The 21,630-nt window shown below is 37.6% G+C and overlaps 1 protein-coding gene across 2 annotated transcripts; it reads right to left on the bottom strand.

The window, feature by feature from the left end:
* Nucleotides 1–2,514: 2,514 nt before the first annotated feature.
* On the bottom strand, nt 2,515–21,256 carry c3a.1 (complement C3a, tandem duplicate 1). Of its 2 annotated transcripts, XM_028017614.1 has the most exons (43): nt 21,075–21,256; nt 19,984–20,179; nt 19,705–19,867; nt 18,994–19,088; nt 18,660–18,748; nt 18,149–18,231; nt 17,970–18,057; nt 17,760–17,862; nt 17,546–17,666; nt 17,130–17,245; nt 16,725–16,871; nt 16,202–16,301; nt 15,981–16,072; nt 15,711–15,902; nt 15,465–15,620; nt 15,240–15,369; nt 14,667–14,735; nt 13,936–14,133; nt 13,731–13,848; nt 13,535–13,623; nt 13,301–13,440; nt 12,273–12,485; nt 11,673–11,736; nt 11,490–11,579; nt 11,179–11,385; nt 10,981–11,056; nt 10,710–10,869; nt 10,062–10,157; nt 9,779–9,929; nt 9,600–9,685; nt 8,628–8,705; nt 8,380–8,535; nt 8,220–8,282; nt 7,300–7,381; nt 7,147–7,195; nt 6,971–7,061; nt 5,907–5,996; nt 5,725–5,827; nt 5,362–5,451; nt 4,120–4,212; nt 3,930–4,013; nt 3,665–3,809; nt 2,964–3,217 (listed from the first exon to the last, which is right to left on the bottom strand). In XM_028017614.1, the coding sequence occupies exons 1-43, from the start codon at nt 21,239–21,241 to the stop codon at nt 3,076–3,078; spliced, it is 5,061 nt and encodes a 1,686-aa protein (XP_027873415.1). In that variant the 5' UTR covers nt 21,242–21,256; the 3' UTR covers nt 2,964–3,075. The 2 variants fall into 2 exon arrangements, with proteins under 2 accessions (XP_027873416.1, XP_027873415.1); XM_028017615.1 differs by lacking the exons at nt 2,964–3,217; nt 3,665–3,809; nt 3,930–4,013; ... (3 more) ...; nt 5,907–5,996; nt 6,971–7,061 and adding an exon at nt 2,515–2,527 and having other exon boundaries at nt 7,117–7,195.
* Between the last annotated feature and the right edge of the window lie 374 nt (nt 21,257–21,630).

Genomic DNA, 21,630 nt, shown 5'->3' with positions numbered 1-21,630 from the left:
GTGGAGTCTTTTGAGGTTTTAAAATTTACCCCATCGCTAACTGTTTTCATTTTTTTCCAGTTTGACACTAACTTACCAGAAACTGCCTGTGTTCTGTTTGCATAGCCTTGGATCTTTATCAATGGTTGATTTACTGAATACATGGTCCAAACAACAGATGTATTTATTTTCTTAAACTGTTGAAATTAAAATCTAAACTACATATTTATTATGTAAAACTTCTCAGAAATTACAATTTGGTTTTCAAGAGTTTAAATATGACAGGAGTTCTCTGTAAATTTTATTGTAACATCTGGAAAAAGAAAAGAGATGTTAGTACAGCTAAAATATGTCATTAAATACTTTATTGTTAGATTGTTTTTCACTGATAATATTACATCAAATTAAACAGAAAAGACGGTTTGCATCAGCAAGTATTAATTAAATAATCACTATCCAAATAAAAATATTAATTGACAATATGAACTTATTTGTACGCAACCAGCAATATTTTATTATGCTGTTGTTAAACTTTTTCTAGAATAGTGATTTTGTCGTTCATTTTATTCTTTTTACTTAACAGACATTAACTGTAAGTTTAAATTTTATAATTGTACCATAAAAATAATAATCTTGGATGAAGACGAGGCATATTTCATCCAGCTCTGGATTATTTGGGGATTAAAGTTATTTTGTAAGAGAATATCTTGTTTCTGAATAAATAAAATGGCTGTTGTTTATAATCAGTAATAATATCCACTAACACAGAACTAGAAAATAATCAAATTTTTGTCTAATCAAATTGTTACTCTTGTATTTATTACTGGTTATCAGTGAAAGAAAATACATATTTTTAGTTTTAAACGTTGTTAAACTCTTCATTAAAGACATTTTTAATGATAACTTAAGCTTTAGAAACATTAAATGGACAAACACTCAAACCTTTTCTGTCTTTAGAGAAGATCAGAGGAAGCTAAACATTTAGCTTTGAGCTAAATAATTAGTTAGTAAACTCAATATTTAGTGTAATTGCTAAGTAAATATTTTAATGGCAAGCATAAATGTTTAATTATCTGTCAAAATTTGTCATTGTTTTGCATTTATTGACCATTTTTTGGAAACGTTTGTGTGTCTGTTGTTGTGCAAACGTGAAGAATGAACCAAAAACTCAGAGGAACTGGAAAACCAAAAATCCTTAACGTCTGAAGAACTTCTTCACACCGAGTTGCAGATTATTGTAGCTTGAAGATTGAAAAAATTGTCAGACAAAACGTTTTTTGGTGAATATTAGATGCAAATTTAGGTCTAAAATAACAGAAAAAAGGGAAAACAATCTTAATTTTACAGGTTTTAAATAAAAGGTTTTACAAAACAATGTGAGAACAGTGAGAGTGAATGTGTTGTGTACAAATGTTTATGTGTGTCAGGAAGCGGTCCCTGTGTACCAGGCACGTGCAGAAGGGGGGAGCGGAGGGGCTGGAGCCCTGATTTAAAAATAAAAAATCAGCAAGAGTTCTGAGCTGTGTGCAGCTGCAACTCATTCTCTCTCTCTGCAGCCGCAGGGGTCGAGCTTTCTGCACCTGTGCAGAAACGGCTCCATGTTGTGGTACATTTGAGAATTACAACACAGTAAAGTGCCGTGAGGGTCATTCTCTGGATTCACAGCACTTTGTGTCTCACAGGTTTATCTCAAAGATTTTCATGTAATGCAAACCACATTTTTTGAGAAAATCAACAAATGGAAATTGCGTTACGTCACCGTAGCAGCGCCAGGTTGGCTAACGCTAGCTAGATAGCATGTTTTCTCTGTTACACCCAGGACTGTATGTTGAGACGTTTACTCCAGACACGCACCATACATGCACGCACACTCAACAACGGACACAAAGATTCTGCACAAAAGCCTTTTGTTTCATACGGACACTTTCTGTAGAAACGAAACTTAACTTTAGCTCATCGTCTGACCACTAGGCAGTGACGTAACACACCAGCAGACCAGGAGGCGGACTTTAGGATATAAGCAAGGTGTCTTCCGTGTTTGAGCAGATGCTGTATAGATTCGGGCCTTTACACTTGACATCCACATAAGCCTGTAAGGGTAAGCGTCTCTTTCTTTTTAGCGCTAAAAAGAATAAAATAAGTAAACTCTGATTGTTCTGTGTTGGCTGATTTCCTGTTCGTGTGCTCACACGTTTTGGGTCCGTCGAGTTTAAATCACGACACTAGCTAACTGTGTTAACTTGTCTGCATGCCGGCATCTAGCGCTAGCTAGGGTGTTTGTGTTTTGTGTTGCTTTATATCACCGTAACGGCAATGTAATAGCTATTAAAATAGCTATATGTCTATGAAAAAAATTACCAATATATGTGTAACCTGTATATTCAGGTATCTTTTTGTTTTCATTTTGAACAAAGGCTTTCTCCAAAACTACTTTACAAAAATTCTAATTGTTCCAGCAGATTATGAACCTGTACAGAATATAACGTTACTGATATGCTGCCTTTAAAAGTGTTAAATTGGAGCAATTGGAAGTTGTTCTGGAGTTCAGCTCATCTCTTTCACCTTTCTTTTTGGCATGTTGACTAATTTAACCCAGTCCTATTTCTTTTATTCTGTTTGTTTGTTCTTTCTTCCATTTTGTTCTTTGTTTATCTTTTCTTCCTATTGTCCTCTTAGCATGTAACTATAGCATGTAGACTGATCCAACCTTTATTTATGAAGAAAAAGAAAAACAAAACACTGGCCGCACAGTGGCACCTGTTGTAGCCTTGCCTGTTTGTTCTGTGTTGCTTATTACTTTAATGTAATATTATTATTTTAATAATATTAAAGAATGTGTCATCATTTTTCAGACGTGAGACAAATAAATAAACCACTAAGTACATGAGTAAATTAAGTGAAAGGACAAAGAGAAAACATATTTAAAACATGTACTGTATGCAAGCATCAAAAGTCAAGATTCGGAGACAAAAGAGAACATCAGATTTTGATTAATACATTTTTATTTTAGCTCTTATACAGCCCACTCTGGACAACCTCTATAATCATGGCAAAAAAACATTATTGGACACATGACCATTGTTTTCTTGAGTTCAGTTACTGCTGACATGCAAAATTGGTGTACTGATCGACCATTTCCTCAATGCCCATGCAGGTAGGCCGATGTTCATCGGTCTGGCACTCTGCTTCTGAGGGCCAGTACTCGATCCAGGTCCTCTCCCCCAGCACATACTGGTACCTAAGAGGAGCAGGGACACACACACACATGAAAAGTCAAAGTAAGTATATTTTCTGCATCCAGATCAAAAGCTAAATAAACTTCATATTATTTAATAATTTAGATGCAACATCATGCCAGCTCGTTAATGGCAACAAGGAGCTTATGGTGTCTCTGCAACATGCTAAGGGTCATTTGTGTGTCCCTAAGTGTGGGTCAATGTTCACACACTCTAGGATGAGAGTGGGATAACATGTAAAGTTGTGTAATTCTTTTTGACAAAAATTATAAATTTTAAGTTGTATCCTCAGTAAACCCTTAAAGAAAACCTTTCAAATTGAACATTATTAACTCAAACTTCCCAATGACGTTCAGGAGATTTCTTATGTTTAGTTCTCTGACCAGAACGTTGGCTTTTAATGAGCAGTGATGATTTTAAATGACCCCCTTGCATGAGCAACAACTTACCCTTGCTTCTGGTCGTCTCTGTGAATGTCTTTGGATGATCCCATGATGAGGTAAGTTTTGCCCTTTTCCAGACTTAAAGCATCTCTGCAGTGCTGATAACTGAAGAATGAGCGCAGCTTACCAACAGAACCAACATCAGTGCTTCCTGTGGTCAAAGTGTAGAACAAGAAGACAAAAAAAGTGAGGACCTTCAGGTCACTGAAGGACTTGATACAAAACAACTCAAAAATCAAAGTCATAGCTCTTCAAAGAGTTCATTACCCACCTTCTTTAATAACTTGCAATATGGTCATTATGTACGAGTCTGTAGCCACCTCAAAGTCAGTATTTTCCACCCTAGCTTTGTACGCTGTGGGCAGACAATGTACAGGTTTGAGATCTCTTCATCTTGCATTGCTCTAACTAAAAAAGTCTGTTTTCTTTTGTTAGACATTTTCATGCTTGCCGTTTCTTACCAAACTCTATCTTGCTGGTCTCCGTGCTCTCGCAGATCTTAACTGTGCGCTCGTCGTTGCTAATTTGACCCTTTTTCTGCATACTGCAGTTCTCTAAAAAGTGATACAAAAAGAGATTCTGTTCATGTACGTATGTTTGCAGATCTATGAACAAGTGACATGTTAAAGAGGACTACTAATAAAAATGAAGGCATCTATAAAGCAGAAGTAATGTAATTAAATAATTTACCGTGCCTAGCAAAACTATGGAGATTGTGAAAATGTCCAAGCTTTTTATTCAAATTTATGGAATGAACCAACACAAAGTAGTGAAAAACTGCAAAGTGGAAATATTTTACACATGGTTTACACAATTATGACAACCCTCAATAGCAGGCTCGGGATATTCAATATTTTGTGTCTATGACAAAGAAAAGCTTTTCTGCAGATTGAAGCTTCAAAGTGGAGATGGTGTGTGCAGGACGATGTGCAACATTAATTTTCTCCCACACAAAGATTTTTGCATGCACACAGGCCAAAATCTTCCATTTTTTCTCATCTAACAAGAACCTCTTCATCAACATATCTCCTAAGTTTCCTACGTGGATTACGGCAAACGGAAAATGGGAATCTTTTGGCTTTCTTTCAGCAGTGACTTTTATGTTGCATTCTTCATTGAAGGTCAGGTAGTTAATGACTTATAATCATAAGAACAGATTCTGCCATGTGAGATGCGAATCTGCACAGCTTCTCCAGAGGAACCATAACCTAACTGTCAGCATTCTTAGTGCTTTTTTGTCATCAATAATGTTTGGTCTTTGCTATTACTTCACTAATATCCTGGGTCTGACTTCTTCATAGACCATAGGAATAAAAATAACAGTGTCTTTTATTTATGGGTAATTAAAAAAAGGGGGCCAAATACAGTTGCCCTGCGACAGACTGGCGACGTGTCCTTGGTGAACCCCGCCTCTCGCCCGGAACGTAGCTGGAGATAGGCACCAGCACCCCTCCCGACCCCATTAGGGACAAAGGGTGAACAGAAAATGGATGGATGGGCCAAATACACATGCCGGCCACACTTTTCAGATATAAATATTTTAAAATCAACTAATTGACTCTTCTTCTTCCACTTCACAAACTTGCATTGCTTTGTGTCGATGTGTAACAAAATTTGATACAGTAAGGTGTGGCTTTTACATGAAAAAGGACGATTTTGCTATGACACTACCTACAATCCTCATGCAAACTATTCTTGCTTACCTTCTGCACAGGTGCAGTCATTATCTCTACAGAGCCGGAGCAGTTGTCCTCCTTTCCTCTCCGGATGGTAGAATTTCACACACGGTGTTTCTGAAATAGAAGACAACCCCCCACCCCCACATATTTAAAACAAATCTATTCTTAGAATAAAATAGAATAAAGTAGACATATCCTTTATTGTCCCACAATAGAGATTTTCTGACACAGCAGCAAGTTAGGTGAGTGGGAACGTGCATATTTATGTAAATTTAAAGCGTCAGAAAAATAATTTTGTAGAGGAAAACTCAGATTACAAGAAATGCGCAGCTGAGTTGGTTAAGATAAAAAAAAAAAAAACTATAGCCCATCCCTTTAAAAACTTACGGTCATAGTACTCATAGACAGACACGGCTGCTGGTTGTAAGACGCCAACTTTTAATTTTTGTTGGATCCTAAAGCTGATCTCCTCTGGTCGTGTGTGTGAAACCTAGTGAGAGATTTCAAAATAAGAGAGGAACACCAACATGTAGTAAAGAAAACAAAACGAGAGAAGGTTGAATTATTACCTTGTCCAGATAGATGACGAGTGAGCCTCTTTCGGACAGAACTGTGTTCATCTCATACCTTGCAATGGTGCGGGCGCGTCCTTTAGACAACTGCACACACAAATAAACACGTGGCCTGATTCATCTTTTAACCCTAAGTATAAATTATAAAATGCCAAACTCTGATTTGTAGTTCAAATATAAAATAAGTTAAAAATATGCTTAAATCAGCTTAAACATTTTCTGTTTTGGTTATGAACAAAATTCAATAGATTTGCTACGTGCTATAATGATGAGAGAGATTTCTTTTGGAGAATTGTTTTTAAAGCTTTTGGTAGCGCTTGAATTGAAGGGGTGTGCATAAGACAGACATAGCACAGTCATAAACATAATATAGCACCTGTTATGAACATGAAGGAGTCTTCATGAAAGGTTATGACTGTTGTCATGAAGTGTCATTCTGTAAATAATGACGCTTTTAATGCAAAGTTGAAACTTTTAATGGACTTTTAATGTGAGTTTTGGCAGAACTTTGTATTAAAAGTGACATTATTCACAGAATAATGCGAAATTTCTAATTTTAATGGACTTTCAAGGCAACTTTTAGTGTAACTTTGAATTAAAAATGCCATTATTTACCAAATGACACTTTTCATGAAAACAGTCATAAACATTCATGAAGACTCTGTCATGTTCATAACTGGTGCTATGTCATGTTCATGATGGTATCATGTCAGTCTTATGTTGAAAAACTGAAAGCAACATCTCAAGACATCAGCCAGGAAGTTAAAACATGGGGACAAATGAGTCTCCTATAAACACAGTAACCCAACTTATACTCCCAAGTTAGTTTAAAAAAATGGTTTTAGAATAACAAAGTTAATGTTTCAGAGTACGCATGACAACAATTCTCACATCATTCTGGCATTTAGCAAACAGAAATAATTTGGATATCCAAAACGGACCTAAAACAGGAAAAGCTTAGACTGCTTTAGTGTGAGAAATAATAAAAAAAGTGGCATTGTTTTATACAGTGTATGTTAAAAGTCTGGATTCGGCCGTGGGTTTCTCATTCGAACTCTTACCGCGTCCAGGTCCTTTGTGTCAACAGTGAAGCCGGTGAGCAGGCCGATGTCTAGGATGGTCATTTTTGCGTCACTTTTCTTGTCCAAATACCTTTGTGCAAAACGTTAAGAGCAACTTTTAATAAATTCACAGAAACTTTTTTAACACGAGCTGAAGTGTGGCATACTGTACTTACAGAACATCGATCCTAAGCATGTATATCTTGCTATCGCCTGCGTCTTTTTCTGAAGAAGCAAATTCAATCCATATAAAGTATGCATTTTATTTTTTTTAAACAAATCACATGAACGGAGAATAACAAAAACAGAACAAATGAATACCAAATTACCTGGGATTAGATGCACAGAGAGATTAAACTTCTTGCAGTCACTTTCCTTTTCTTTAGGAATGGCATAATAAAGCGAAACCATCTGTAACATCAAGAACATGTAGGATTAATGTGTTGTGATGTTACAACAAGATATTATTTGTCCAAATTTTGGACTTTATGCACACAAAAAAACTTGATGAAAAATGTAACTATTTTATAGAATTCATTTGACCTACAATCATGTTTTAGGTTATCCACAATTCCTAGTAGAAAATATAGATTTTGCCTGGCCAACATTAAACTGTGTACATTTGTTTCATTTAGACCACACAATGTCCTCTTCATGTTTCAGCTAAAAGAAAAAATCTGTGAAAATCTGTAATCCAACCTTAATCTGAATGAATTAAATGAAAGCTTACTTTTTAGATGCGTTTCTGTTTCTAAACTGTGAACAGCATCTAGCAATTCATGAGCACTTGAAATTATGTGCCCATATCTTTTTGAAAATTACGAGTTAAAATTTTTCACATCAAGCACTCTAATGTGTTTTTATATATGTAATCATGAATGAAATACAAATTATATATATATATATATATATATATATATATATATGTAAAACATAAAAAACAATTACTTTTCAGACAAATGTGCATGTCACCAAAACTTCCTAAGCTAAACATTGTTTTGTAAAAATGTTCCCTATTTATCTATATGACAACCAATTTGATATAAAACCTATTTTAAAAAGAAAGTCTTCATAATTTGTCATTATTGCTAATAGATATTTTTTAAAGCAACAAATGCATCAGAGTCTTAATGCATCCGAATGACAGAGTTAATCTGTTGTGTCTGAAAGTTTTCCAACTTAGTCTTATGGTCCACAGTTTTTATACTGCTAAAAAAAAACATCTGGAGTTTTAAAAAAAGTTACTTACTTTCACTGTTGCTTCTCCCGTTCCTGTGGCAGTAACTTTCACATTTTGGTTGATGTCATTAAGCTGTCAAAATTTGAATTTGTAATTTAGGAAATAGCAAATCACAAAAAAAACCTCAAAGTGTTGTGAAGGTTTAAAAAAAAGGAGGTTCTGATCTCACTTTAGATGTTCTTGTGGTGAACTGATTTTCTCTGTTAAAGTTGAACTTGTCAGGGTTTGATCTGCCCGGCAACAAGATGTCAACATTTAGGTCGTATTCTGGTTCTTTAGCTTTGGTCCAGTACTCAGATACGGCCTGGTACACGATAATAGTGGCCTGGGAAGAAAGAAAAATTACAAATGACAGAAGAATTAAGAAAAACTCCAGTTTAACTAGGGAGAGTGATATTTCCAGAAGTTTAAAGTTACCTGTGTTGATCCGTAGCCTCCACCCACAAACTGTTGTTGGTTAAACCATCTAACAATAGGCCGTGCTTCTTCAAAGCGCTATAGTGAAAGAAAAGGAGATGATTTGAGCCTGCTAATGTATGTGTAGTACTTGTACTTATATTCTGTCCGCCAACAATCAGAACAATTCTGCACATAATTTCAATGCCCTCTCTCCCCGGGTTATTTTCTAAATTCATGCACTGAACTCACAAAGAAGGTTGTGCTAAATTTATTTAATATATATATTTTTTATTTATTTAGAACGTGATAAAGGCATAAAAACACACAAATGAACATGGAATGCAAAAGACACGTACTTTTGTACCACAATAACCTCTTCATGCTCAAAAAGGAGTAGGAAGAAGTAAGAACTTATGAAGTCCTACCCCATAAACTCATACCATATTTTCAGATGGACCCTCATTATTAAATTAAATTAAAAAGCATAAGTTAATTAATTTTCTATTTTATATGGGTTTATACATGCCTAAATATATGCATCCATACATCCATACCCACACATGCGTTAGCCTCACATATACACATTAGTGCTAACGCTCAGATCAGCCTCTTTCCCTTCAACTATTTCAAACAGCATATCTCTGCTTATTCAGCTCAACAAACAGCTCCCTCACTCTACAGTCCTGAACATATCTGTATGAAGTGTTTGCCCCAAATTGTAAAAACCTTTTGATTTTAAGTTTTAAATGGCAGAAATTCACTTTTGAGCGTGCTATATATTTAGCATTACTTCCCCTAAAGCATTTACAGCCTGAAACCTGTAAATTGAGTCCACCAAGTGATAAGAAACTCTGCACAAACAACTAGAAGGAACAAAAAAAGATGTTAAAACAAACCTGTGAATTTCTTCAACAGACGTTCGAAACTTTGTCTTTCAAAGTCACAATGAACAAATAACAATGGCTCTATATTTATGGAACAGTTTCTCACCAGAGCTTTGACCAGAGCCAAGAGAGCATAAGCTGTCGCCTCTTGTGTGAATGTCTTTTTTCCCGGTACAGGCCAGTGGTTTAACTCTAAAAAAGAGAAACTTGTGTTTTGTAAAAATATAAAATATTTCTGACACAGCTTATAAACTGCAATTTCCATAAGATGTGTAGTGCAAATACCAGGAGAAGCAAACTTGTAGAGGATTTCCCGGTTAAGTTTGTTTTCATTGGCCAGGGCGTATGATGTAATGGCGACGGCATAAGGGTTGGCGAGGTTGGGGAGACGTCTCTCAAGGTAGGTGACTGCTTTTTCTATGCTGGATGGAAGACTCTAGGTAAATGAAAAGGAGAACATGGGAATGTAATGGTTTGTTGGGAACATCAGTGTGAAAGCATAAACCCCCACTAACGTCACAGAGTTGATTTCTCACAAGAATTCTTTTGACAAGGTCGAGGTACTCACATTTACAGTTGCTCCGCATATTGGGCGCGTTTCCTGCATGGCAATCAGGCAGAAGGCCGTCATGGAGGCATCTGAGTCTCCGCCAAGCACATCGCCCTGAACAAGCACAAAAGCAAACACCAACATGTCAGGTAAAATAGTCCCTCCTCGTCAATAGTCCAAGGAAGAAAACAAGGGGTTTTGTTTTAGATGAGGATCATAAGTTTCAGAAAATTTTAATGGAGGAAATTAACTTATCACATGAACTAAAGGAATTTGAATTTATTTTTTGTAACAAAGCTTCATAATATGATGATTAATTTTCTTGAATAGGATGATTAATTAAAAACAAAAAAAGAAAACAAAACAACAACAGAAAAAACCAACAAAAAAGCAAGACATAGGTTAGAATATTGAACAATCGATTCTTTAAACTAACAATGGCCTCAGTCAAGCTCGAGAGAAATGTATCCAACAGCCTGGCACCTCTTTCTCATGCTTGCCACCAGTTTGGTCACACACTGCTGTGGGACGGCAGCAACAGAAATCAACTCCTTCCAGGATGATCGGGGAGATTTTTTTTTTTACCAAGAAGCAAAAAATATCTAACACAAATGTACTGTACTTATTGTGTACATTTATATATAGTGTATGTAGTGGTGTACTAACCTGCATCTCTCCATGGTGTACATTTCCAACTTCTCTAAACATGCCATCAGGTTGCTGAGCGTTGAGGATCAGATACTTCACAGCACCACAGATGTGATCATTTTGCACTGCTATCAAGTTGTAAGCTAAAGAAAACACCTTGGTCACATAAGCTGTCAGCCTTGTGGGGAAGAAAAAATGAATAGTTTAGTTATTCAAGCTGCATATAGAATAAATACTGAGAAGCGAGGTATTGTCTCCAAAATATACAATTGATCCTTGAATGCCTTACCAGGTGCTACTTCCATGACTAGCCCACACAGCAAATGAGCCATCGCCTTTACGATACGCTAGCTCGTTGTTGTATCCTAAACAGATAGTAAATTGTTACTTTATTCACAAATACCCTCACATTTATTTAGTCAACAATCAAAAGAGCACACATTTTAATATGTTAAATCCATTTCTGTTTACATTTAAATGATCTTACCAGTTTTTATGTGCTGAATAGCCTCATTACGTCTGTTCAAACCAACAGCCTCCCACTGATTGGTTTTGTCCAAATATGTGGTTGCAATGACTGGCAAAGTCATGTGGATCATGTTCTGCTCTCCGCAGCCTGAGGGCTGGTAGATCAGAGTACCCATGGATCTGCCACTAATGGCATTCTCTACAAGTCCAGAAACCTGTTCTCTGCCTGTACACACAAAATAAAATCGGTAAATTGACATAGAATAGTCAATTTTCTAGCAGCTGTGTCTGTATAATTCATGTGGGTGTGTAACAGTCACAGAAACTCACCAGTCACAGAAACTTGTGTGCTGGTTGGTGCGTTTGGAACCAAATCTTTCCTGGGAATATTGCTGTTCATGGTTTCCACTTGTGCTCCACCTGAAAGTAGAGAAGTACATGGAATCAGTTAGGAAACATATTCCCACTATACATCAGTGAAAATGTTAAAGGATTGCTAATGTGTGAGCATACCCTGGCCTTTTTTAGCTGGATCTAGAGCTACAATCTGGGCAGTTTTAACCAGAACGCCTTCAGGCTGGGAAAAGATAGAACAAATATTAGAAACAGAAATGTATTGAACAGTCCTGGTAGGTCAAAGCAAAACAAGAAAAAAAAACACACACACATAAATATTGAACAGATAAGTATTTGGTTTTAGAGTAGGGCTGTAACGATTCGAGTACCTTGATTATTAAAATTCCTCGAGGAAAATTTATCTGCCTCGAAGATTTGTAAAATTATGTTTTATTATTTAGCGCACCGCGTTCTGGCCGGATCATTATTTGTGTTGGGCAGCGCGCTCACTTCCACCTATGAGTTGTTGTTATGTGCCAGCAGCATAATGGCAAAGTCTCCAGGTTTTTGAGAGAGAGAGACAGAGAGAGCAAGAGAGAGAGACAGAGAGAAACAGAGAAAGAGAGAGAGTTAGAGTTGGGGTTTCTCAGTTTACCCTTGTGTCCCCTTGCTGTCCAACACAAATGCTAATAGATTTACTTCTTTTGGTCCAAATGAGAATGGTGACCAGGCTGGGATGTACCCTGTTAACTGTGAAAGACTCTTTGCCTCTCTTACCACAACGCGCAGCATCTTCATAACTCCGTCATTAAGGGATGAGTCCTTGACAGCTGCCTTGACCTCGATGCTACGCTGTCCTTCCTTCATTGGAATAATGATGAATGGTACAGATCGTGTAGTTTCGCGTCCAACTCTGACCTCCTGCCGGTGCTTCCCACGCTTGGAGGCTACGCTGCACACGCTCTCTTCCTCAATCAGTTCCACACGAACCTTGAGGACAGGATAAAGATGGAGAAAAGCAATGAAATGTAATTAACTAAAAAGCTTATATCTAATATAGAGTTAGCGTGCATAAAAGATTTCTAACTTCCATTTGTCTATAAAACTGAAATTTTTTTGTCTATGTAGCTGGATCCTTTCTGCGTTGTGCTGGCTACATTTATATACACTTATGCATAGATCTGTTGTTAATAATGCTAAAGTTCTTATTTGGTAATTAAAGACAAGCTTTGTTGTGCAATATTTCATAGACACGCTTCATTCTCATAAGAATTGAATAAAATTTTTGTTGTCTTTTTATGATTTACAGCAGAGTTAGATCAGGTTTAAAAAATTTAGCTGGGCCCAACCCATCTGACCCGACTAATTAACATGAATTATAGACCTGAGCCCTAAGTAAATTCAACTGCTTTCATTTTTAGACCATCATTTGAGTAAGCAATATAATTTTTGTCATTTATAGTTTTTGTTTTTAATATTTCCAGTTCGATTGTGAGCCTCGTGACCAGTGAGTCAAGTGCAAATCATCTGGGATGTGTGACTGATAGGAGCGGAGCAGGGTGGGGCCACATGCACAGTTACTGTGCAGAGTGAATTTGTGATCTAATGAACCTCTGATCCTTAGTTTCTTTTTCGCCTAAACAGAGAATCGACTCCTCTATTTAGACTACAATAAGAAGATTATTATTTCTTGAATGGTTTTGTCTGTGCCGTATGTATTGCAGGCTTATTAAAGAAGCCCGACCAGACCATCAAACAAATAATTTTGGCCTGACCCAGCCCCAAATTTGTAAACTCTAACTTACGGTTATTTCTTCTGGGCTGTAGTTATGAAGGATCGCTTTAATTTCAAGCTGCTCCCCTCGGACGGCAGAATAAGGCAGCCGGAGATCAATGAAAAATTCCTTACGGACAATAACTTCCAATGGCTTGCCCACACAGATACCTTACAGACGAAACAAATAAAAATGTGAGACACCAAAAGCGAGCAGAAATGTAGATATTGGGAAAATTCTAAAGTTGAGCTGCAGAAGCCTCACCAAGTGTTCGAGACAGACTGACGCCGGTGAACTCCCAGGTCGTGATTGAGTCTTGCAGAGGAACATTTCTCTCCACAGACATGGCCTGACTAAAACACAGAACGGTGGAAGGAGATATCAAGGTTGAGCATATAAAATTGTTACCAAATTGTCCTTTTATAGAATACTAGATCTGTACAAGTTTCAAATGGCTCACCAGTTTTGGGCATTGGCAGGGCAACGAGGAAGCTGGATATCTATCCACAGCCAACTTTCGGGGAACTTGGTTCGAGAAACAATTTCATTGCTGTCCAAGTAGCTGTCATCGGACTCACCTAAAGTGTTGTTGCACATGGGATCATTAATGTTTCTTTTAGGAAAGAAAGAGTACTGTTCCCCACCAATTGGTTCCCAGTTCTTACTGCGAGCTAATATGAAGTTTTCCTCTCTCTTTTCAGACAGCTGCGTATTCATCGTAGTACAACACTGCAGGAAGGCATCAGCACAGGCTTGACCATCCACAATGTACGCCTTGCGCTCCTCGCAGGTGTATGAAAGTGGGACTTCCTTCATGCCGTCCAAACAACAGTCTCTCTCCAGCTCACTATTAAACTGACTCACTGTGAAAAACAAAGAAAGGCTATGTGTTAAAAAAGGCAGCATACATGTAAAAACAGGGCAGTTTGAACAAATAAATCTAACTTGGAAAGACATAACACTGTGGCAGCTTAATAAATGACACAATTGCTAGGATCTGTATTTTTCTCTGTGTTTATTTAGAGTTTTCTGTGTCCCTGAGTCTCCTGTTGTCCTGTCTTCCCCTTGATTGTTTCCCAGGTGTGTCTCGTTCCCTGATTTCCTCCTGTGTATTTGATGTCACCTGTGTCTCTGCGTCTCTGTTGCGTCCTAGTCGTTAGTAGTCTGTGCGTGCTGTCTCTGTCCTCATGTCCATTCGTATAGCTAGTGCTACCTGTGTTGAGCCCTGGTCTCCGCTCTGCAGTGCTGCCTGGTTTTGGACTCTGTGTTGGCTTTTTTCATCATTAAACCACCATTATTCATCTAACCTGGTTCCATCGCGTCTGCCTCACCACTCATCCACACCAATTCATGACAGCAATATTTCGTTATTGATTGGCTAAAAACTGTTTCTTACGTAGCGTAGTTCTAACTTCCATGATAGTTGTGGCTCTTTTCCGTTTGGCGCTTGCCTTGCAGCCCTTTTCTGAAACAGAACACAAACCACATCTTTACAAGACCTACATATACATATATATGCAATAAAAACATATATTTCAAAGACATTGACAGGACATTAATTGGTTATATAATAAAAAACTACATTTAGCCTTGATGAAACCTGAAAAGGCCCTTATGTCCAAGTAGAATACGAAGGAGTAAGCCACCTATTAAGTTGTCAATGGATGTAACAATATTATATTAGTAATATTTAAATGCAGCTCTGGTAATGCTTACTGAATAAATGTACTGAAAGGTTTTACTAAGTTCTAACTGGAAATTAATTAGAGGTTGACTTTTTCATTTTAGCGAGACTGTGCTTCTGCAATAAAAAATTGATATATTTCAAGCTCTTTCACAAATCTTTACCATGTGTGTCTATAAACATGCCTGACACTGTATAGTTTAAGGCAGCTGCACTTTGTATATCTGTTTTATTCTTAAACGGAATCAAATTTAACTTCATTCAAATTGGTTGAAATTAAGTCACCTTGTCTGTAGGCAGTTCCTGAAGCGGTGCTCGACTCAAACACCAGCCCAGCATCAAAGAACACGTTCATACTGTTGCTCCCACCACCTGGTGTGCAGCCTATGTCATGATGCTCTACCTCGTCCCACACCTGCAGGGTAGAGAAGTGAACCAACCAGGCTTATGGTTAAAGAAAACCAGACATACACAGTCAATTTCTAGATTTTCAGATACTGTGAGATGTACCTTTTTCTGGGTGAGACGGTGCTTGTTGTTCAGAACGTAGACGCCTTTGTCAACTGCGACGAGTCCCACTGTGGCCCCTGGATCTCCTGTGACTTTCAGAGTGAACATCTTGCGAGGCTCATAGGATGGAAGCGGTCTCTTTGATTCCAAGGTCAACTACATGGGAAGGAAATAAGACAAAATATTTCCAAACATCTACATACCAAGGGTTTGCCCAGGTTTGACTCACAGAGTCGGTGGTCTTACCGAGCCCATGCACGAGTCTTTCACATCCACCCAAACAGAGTCCGACACCACTTCATTATCGGTTGAGTGGTAGTAGGCTATGATGCGGAATGAGGGCAACATCTCTTTGGTGATGGGAAGAATTAGGGAAATTAGAGCTTGGCCTCTTGTTCTGTAGCGATCAGATTTCAGCAGCTGGCCTCTGCTTAAGACCTAGGGTTGACAGAAAAACACATTAATAGAAATCCAACGTATACTGACGAACTAAGAGAGGTGTAAATCATCCCTCACCAGGTATGTGATGTCCTTTTCCTGTGGTGGTTTATTGAGGTTGAGGTTTATTTTCAGGTTGTCTCCTACTTTCACCTCGGCGGTGTCTATGCCTGCATTGGAAAGTTCCCAAAAGTGTTAAGGCCTAACACATCATGCTGATAACATTCACAGTTCTTCTCCATAGTTTACCGGTTCTTTCATGACTGTGGGCACTGTTGTGATTCTGGAGTATGACTTACCTATGTGGATGTAAGTCTTGCTATTGGTGGTATAAGGTAAAGCATCCATCTCAGCTGATGCTTGTCTGTCGGGTGTAAGATCAGGTTTTTCTGTTTTTGCCTGCAGTCCAAAGAAACACATGCTTTTCAAGATTAAAAATCGGGGCATTATCATTTTCTAAAATTTACATTCCAGTTTTGTTGGTTCTCTTGGTTAGTTAAACCTTCTGTAGTCAACAATAAATTGAATTGTATTACATTGCCTCATACTGTATTGTTTTGTACTTTCTCTCTGATTGGCAGTTTTAGCTTGTAGCAGTTGGATTGGCTTTGAACTGAAATGTTACATTGTTTTACTCACAGAAGTGTTACCATCGCCATTTAATGTAGTTTCCCATTATGTATTTATTTATATTATGTTTTGCATGTGGGGAGGTGTGCTGGGTCGGGTGAGGATCCCATGATAACTGCTTGCAGTTCTAGCATTATTTTTATTCTTTCAGCAATTTCTTGACATCTGAATTTTCACTAGGCTGCTGCTTACCATGATTCTGAGTCTAGAATCCGTTGCTGCTGTATTGATGGTAAGCCTTGCCATCCCATTTGATGCTGTGGACCCCCTCACATTTCCAGGAGTGATCACCACTGGGATACCTTCTGCTGGACTGTCATCAGGATTTACCACTTCAACCTGCCATTCAACGTAGGAAAATGCATCAGTTTCTGAATATCACATCACGTTTCATGAAAAATCGTACATCATTAGATTAATTCATCGTGAAGAACATATTACAATTTGAATAGTATAGTATAGTATAGTAATAAGGGTGCAGTGTTAAAAATGCCTCTTACTTAAGATAAGTTACTATTCAGGGGTCATTTTCTAAAGTTTAGGGTTATTAGTTGATAACATTTTGACAGTAAAAGCAGAAAACATTTGGTTCTATACCGCAACATCGAAGGACATTCCTGGTTTGAAAAATTTGGGGGTTCTTGTGAAAATGATTTTGTAGGGTGACGTGACGATCTGGATGCCTCTGAACTCTGCTTCCACCATTTCACTGCCTAGATAAAAAAAACCCCAAAAAAACAAATAAATGGACAGAATAGTGCTGCTTCATTTCCTATTGCTTTATCAAATAAAAGACAACCAAATGATAAAAATCTTCCTTTGATCTGAGAAACATGCACGATTCTTCATCTCATCAGATCAAGATAAACATCTTTAAATATATATGAAATGATCAAATCAGAGTTTGCTTCTCCTTTTTGAAATGAAGTTGACTTGAAAACTTTTTTTAGCCAATGAGCATTACTCAAGATCAAAACTGCCTAACATGAAAAAACGCAGTCGCTGTTACTCACCGCTGTCTGTCAGCACACTGGCTGACACAAAGATGGCTTTTCCCACAAGAGCGTTAATATTCGGGAAAGTTTGAGTGATCTGATCCCGTTTCAGTCTGACCTGAGCTTCTCCATTTGTAACCTGTGATCCAAGAGACCCAGGTTAAGTTCTGCCTGGCTTTTTGCTTGCATGAAATGTATATTTAATGAAGAACTGAAAAAGAAGAGAGCTCACCTCGACTCGTGTGAGAGAGTGTGGGAGGCTTTTTTTGTCCTTGTCTTCCATTACGCCAAAAACCACAAAGGCACTCCCATGAACCTCCTTTCCAAACAAATACCTACGCATAAAAAAGTCACTCTTAAAGCCATACTGTAAGAACAAAACAATAATATAATAACAACCCTATTTATTTCATTTTTGAACTAATGAAAATCTTTCACGTACGTAGCTTTGATGTTGACGACAAGTTCTGGACTGTCCACATAGAAGAAAGGGACCACAGGCTGCAGCTTTACCTCGAAACTGGGAAGCACTGCCAGAGGAAAACATTTTTGAAAATATTTTTCTACCAGATGAAAACTTAGTTAATTACAAATTTACATATGTGAAAACATCGTATTTACCATATTCTTTGACCTCAAACGTAGCGTTATATTTCTGCTGTGGGTTGCTCTTGAACTTTGCCACCACCTGCCACAGTCCGGGGCTGAGGAACACACACACACACACACACATGATTTACAGCAATCAGTTGAGAAGAATGAAATATGAACACTAAAATTACTTATCAATTATTGAACTCGAATAAAATGAAAATTCCATTATTTGCTCCACAGCTTATTTTTATCCAGAAAAATGTACAAAGGAAGCCAGGTAAAATTAACATATTATTCACTTTTAGCCATAAAAATAATAGCAAAAAAAGAGAGATTGTGTTCAGTTTGTTAGCAAAAATCCAAAGCATTATAACAAAATGTTTCAATGCGTTTCCTGAACCAAAAACCTTATTTCCTTTTTGTGTGTAAATAAAATTCGTATAGATCTTGACTATTTAACAGTAATTATTTAGTTAAATATGGCATATGAATGTCATTCAGTTACTTAAAACAAGTTTTAGTCTTCAAAATGGAATACCTGACAATGTCAGCAAGCTGGTAATCTCCAGAGAACATGCCACCAGCAAGAGCAACTGGGTCAAGAGGGATGATGATGTCCTCAGGCGTCTAACCAAAAAAAAAAAGAAAAACTGCTTTTAAAAGTCAACCATTCACTCATTGACTGACTGGTCTGTAAGTAAATATGTGCCACCAGGACACCAATGTTGGAGACACATATTTACTTCCATAGAGTGGGTTCAACAAATGATCTTAGCTTATTTGTGCATCTCCCACTTTTCACCACCAGGGGGCAGCATGATTCAAATGTGAAATTGAGTCACTAATGGGATTTGAATGAGGGAACACAATACCACAATTTCAATGTCGACAGAGGCATCGACTTGGTTCTGATCGTTTCTTTCCACAGGCTCCATCTGAGGCGTCAAGGCAAACAGCCTGTAATAAACTGACATGGAGAGAAGAAAGTCCTTTTTACTTCTCCAGACCCTTTACATTTCAAGTCATGTCCAATACTTGATCAAATATGTTACAGACATTTTCACAGCAGGCAATAAAAATGATCATCTCTAAATATTTCTGGTTTTACTTTGTAATTTGTAAAATAAAACAAGGACCCTTGGGCTATCATTGTGAGCCATTTTGTTTTTGTTTCCTTTCTTTTATTTCATTCAATGATGATTGAATTGATTGATTGGTTTTCAGTTTGAACTTCTGATGTTGTTTCCATTCTTGCTTTATTAGCAGGGAGGGAGAAAAAAAACTATCTCCAGAGATATAATTTTTTATGTATTTCACAATTCAAAACTATTTTAGGCTTTTAGATGCTATAAACATCTTTCTAGAAACAATTGAAATGTTTTATTTTTATGTTGGAATTAAGATTGCTATTAAAAGTCTTATTCAAATGTAAAACCATTTGGATAATGGTCATCCAAAGTAAAAAAAAAAACAACTGTTTTTAATCTGCTTTCATTGTAATGTATTTCATTGTAAGGTTGTAAAGCTTAATTTTAATACCCCAAGCATATCGGAAATTTGCTCCTGTTTTGCTTTGCACTCACCTTTGCTGTTGGGCGTATAGAGCGTCTTGTCCGTCTGTATGAAGATGTACCCAGACTGGAAGGACACCAGGACAACCTTTTCCAACAATCGGCCCTCAAACTGAGCTTGCACGTAAACATATTGTTTTGCGGTGGGATCCTTTCTGAATTCTCCTACTGGCATCTGAAATCAGAATCAAAAGACAGATGCTTTGCTTCAGGACCTGCAACAGAAGCCTTTTATGAAAAGCCTGCTTTTGCACCAAGGGATGTTAGCACCCGTTTGAGTATTTTACTCACAGTCACTTTTCCCAAACCCTGGTAGTTATTCGCCTTGGTGAGGGTCACGGATGTCCCAGTCAGCTTCTTGTTTTTCTCCGGATGGTTCATCACGTTGATGCTGACGACCATGTCCCCGCTAGTGCAGTCCTGACATTCCACAAAGATGCTTTCTGTTGTTCCCACTCGCATCAGGTTGGGGGCAGACATCACTTTGCTGCAGAAAGATCAAATTGTACATTGTTTATTTTGAAAGATACAATCTCTGGTTAGCACTCATGCGAAACAATAATTTTCGCTAAATGTGCTGCAGGAAGCAAAACATGTATTGGACAACTGAGACTTCTAGCTGAACCCTTTCTAAGTTGCCTTAAATGTAGAGTGCAAAATGGAATAATAAACAAAAAAATAAAATAAAAAGTGGATTGCATGTACCCTTTGTATGCAACATTGTAAAGTATAATATTGGACTTTCAGGGAAATTCTTGTGTTTTGGCAGAAAAGGACTGAATGAAAAAATGCTTCCATATTTTTGCTCCACTTACACTGAAACAGCAGAAACCTGCTTCAAGGCCTTTTAAATTGCAAATTGCTGAGAGTTTTTTGGTTGCTGTTTTGTGCAATCTTTTCAGATTTGTTTGTCCAGCAGGGGACTTTTGATCTGCACTCTGGACTTCATACTTAATGAATGAGCCATTAATTGTCTTGATTAAGATCCAGCAGAGGATCAATGAAGCTTATGATGGTGACGATCGACTCTGTTTGCCGTGTCTGGAGCAATTTGAGGCCACGCAAACACTGCACAAAATTGCGCTTGTGTGGCAGCAACACAAGTGGTGCCAGACACAGGGCAGCTGTCTGGCACCACTTAGGAAGCTTAATGGACAGCAGTTCAATATTAGAAAACTGAACTAACAGTAAACATTTAGCAAGCTATAAACTTCCAAAATATTCACACAAGAAATAAGGAATTAAGTGAAAATATTTGACAAAGTATACTAACTGTTTTCAGTAACCTTCAAATCTTCAAGAAAACAAAAAAGCGCATAACTGAGCGTTATTTATTTATCTATTTTTTTATGAATTTTTGTCAAACACTCAGGCGTACTTACAAGTTAGCGCCATCAGCCAGGGAGGCAAAGGCCAGAGAGGCCAGCAGCAGCAGAAGAGCTCTCCTCATCCTCCGGTCTGGTTCTGATCTGCTGCCAGGGTAGACCGAGCCTCGGCTGAGCGCTCCTTTTATCCTCTGAGCTCCGGTGTTGGGGATCCCCTCCCACATTTACCCCCATCACCTTCCCATCTGTCCAACTCTTGCCTGCACATACGTAAACAAACAGATGAAACACACAGATTCCCAGCAGCAGTTGAGAAATTGTTCAGTTCTGAAAAAAAATTATCTCTACAAGTAAATAGTGAAAAAGAAATCAATAAAGACTTTGCGTGTCCCACTAACTTCTGAATGCGAGTAAAATGCAAAATCACGGGAACAAATGCTTGCAATAAAGTTGTGATTTTTTTTTCTTTCATTAAAGTACCTATTATTAATGTGCTGTTTTTATTTTCCTTAAAATCTCTTTTAGCTTTCGATTCTTTTCCGGCCGCTGGTGGTCAATCAATAAACACATGCAGGTTTAAAGACACAAAACAAGCAAAAATACACAAAAAACT

The sequence above is a fragment of the Xiphophorus couchianus genome, chromosome 5, assembly GCF_001444195.1.
Source record: "Xiphophorus couchianus chromosome 5, X_couchianus-1.0, whole genome shotgun sequence".
In the NCBI taxonomy this organism is placed as follows: domain Eukaryota; kingdom Metazoa; phylum Chordata; class Actinopteri; order Cyprinodontiformes; family Poeciliidae; genus Xiphophorus; species Xiphophorus couchianus.
The sequence above is the reverse complement of the archived record's forward strand: the minus strand, read 5'-3'. Positions and strand labels throughout refer to the sequence as shown.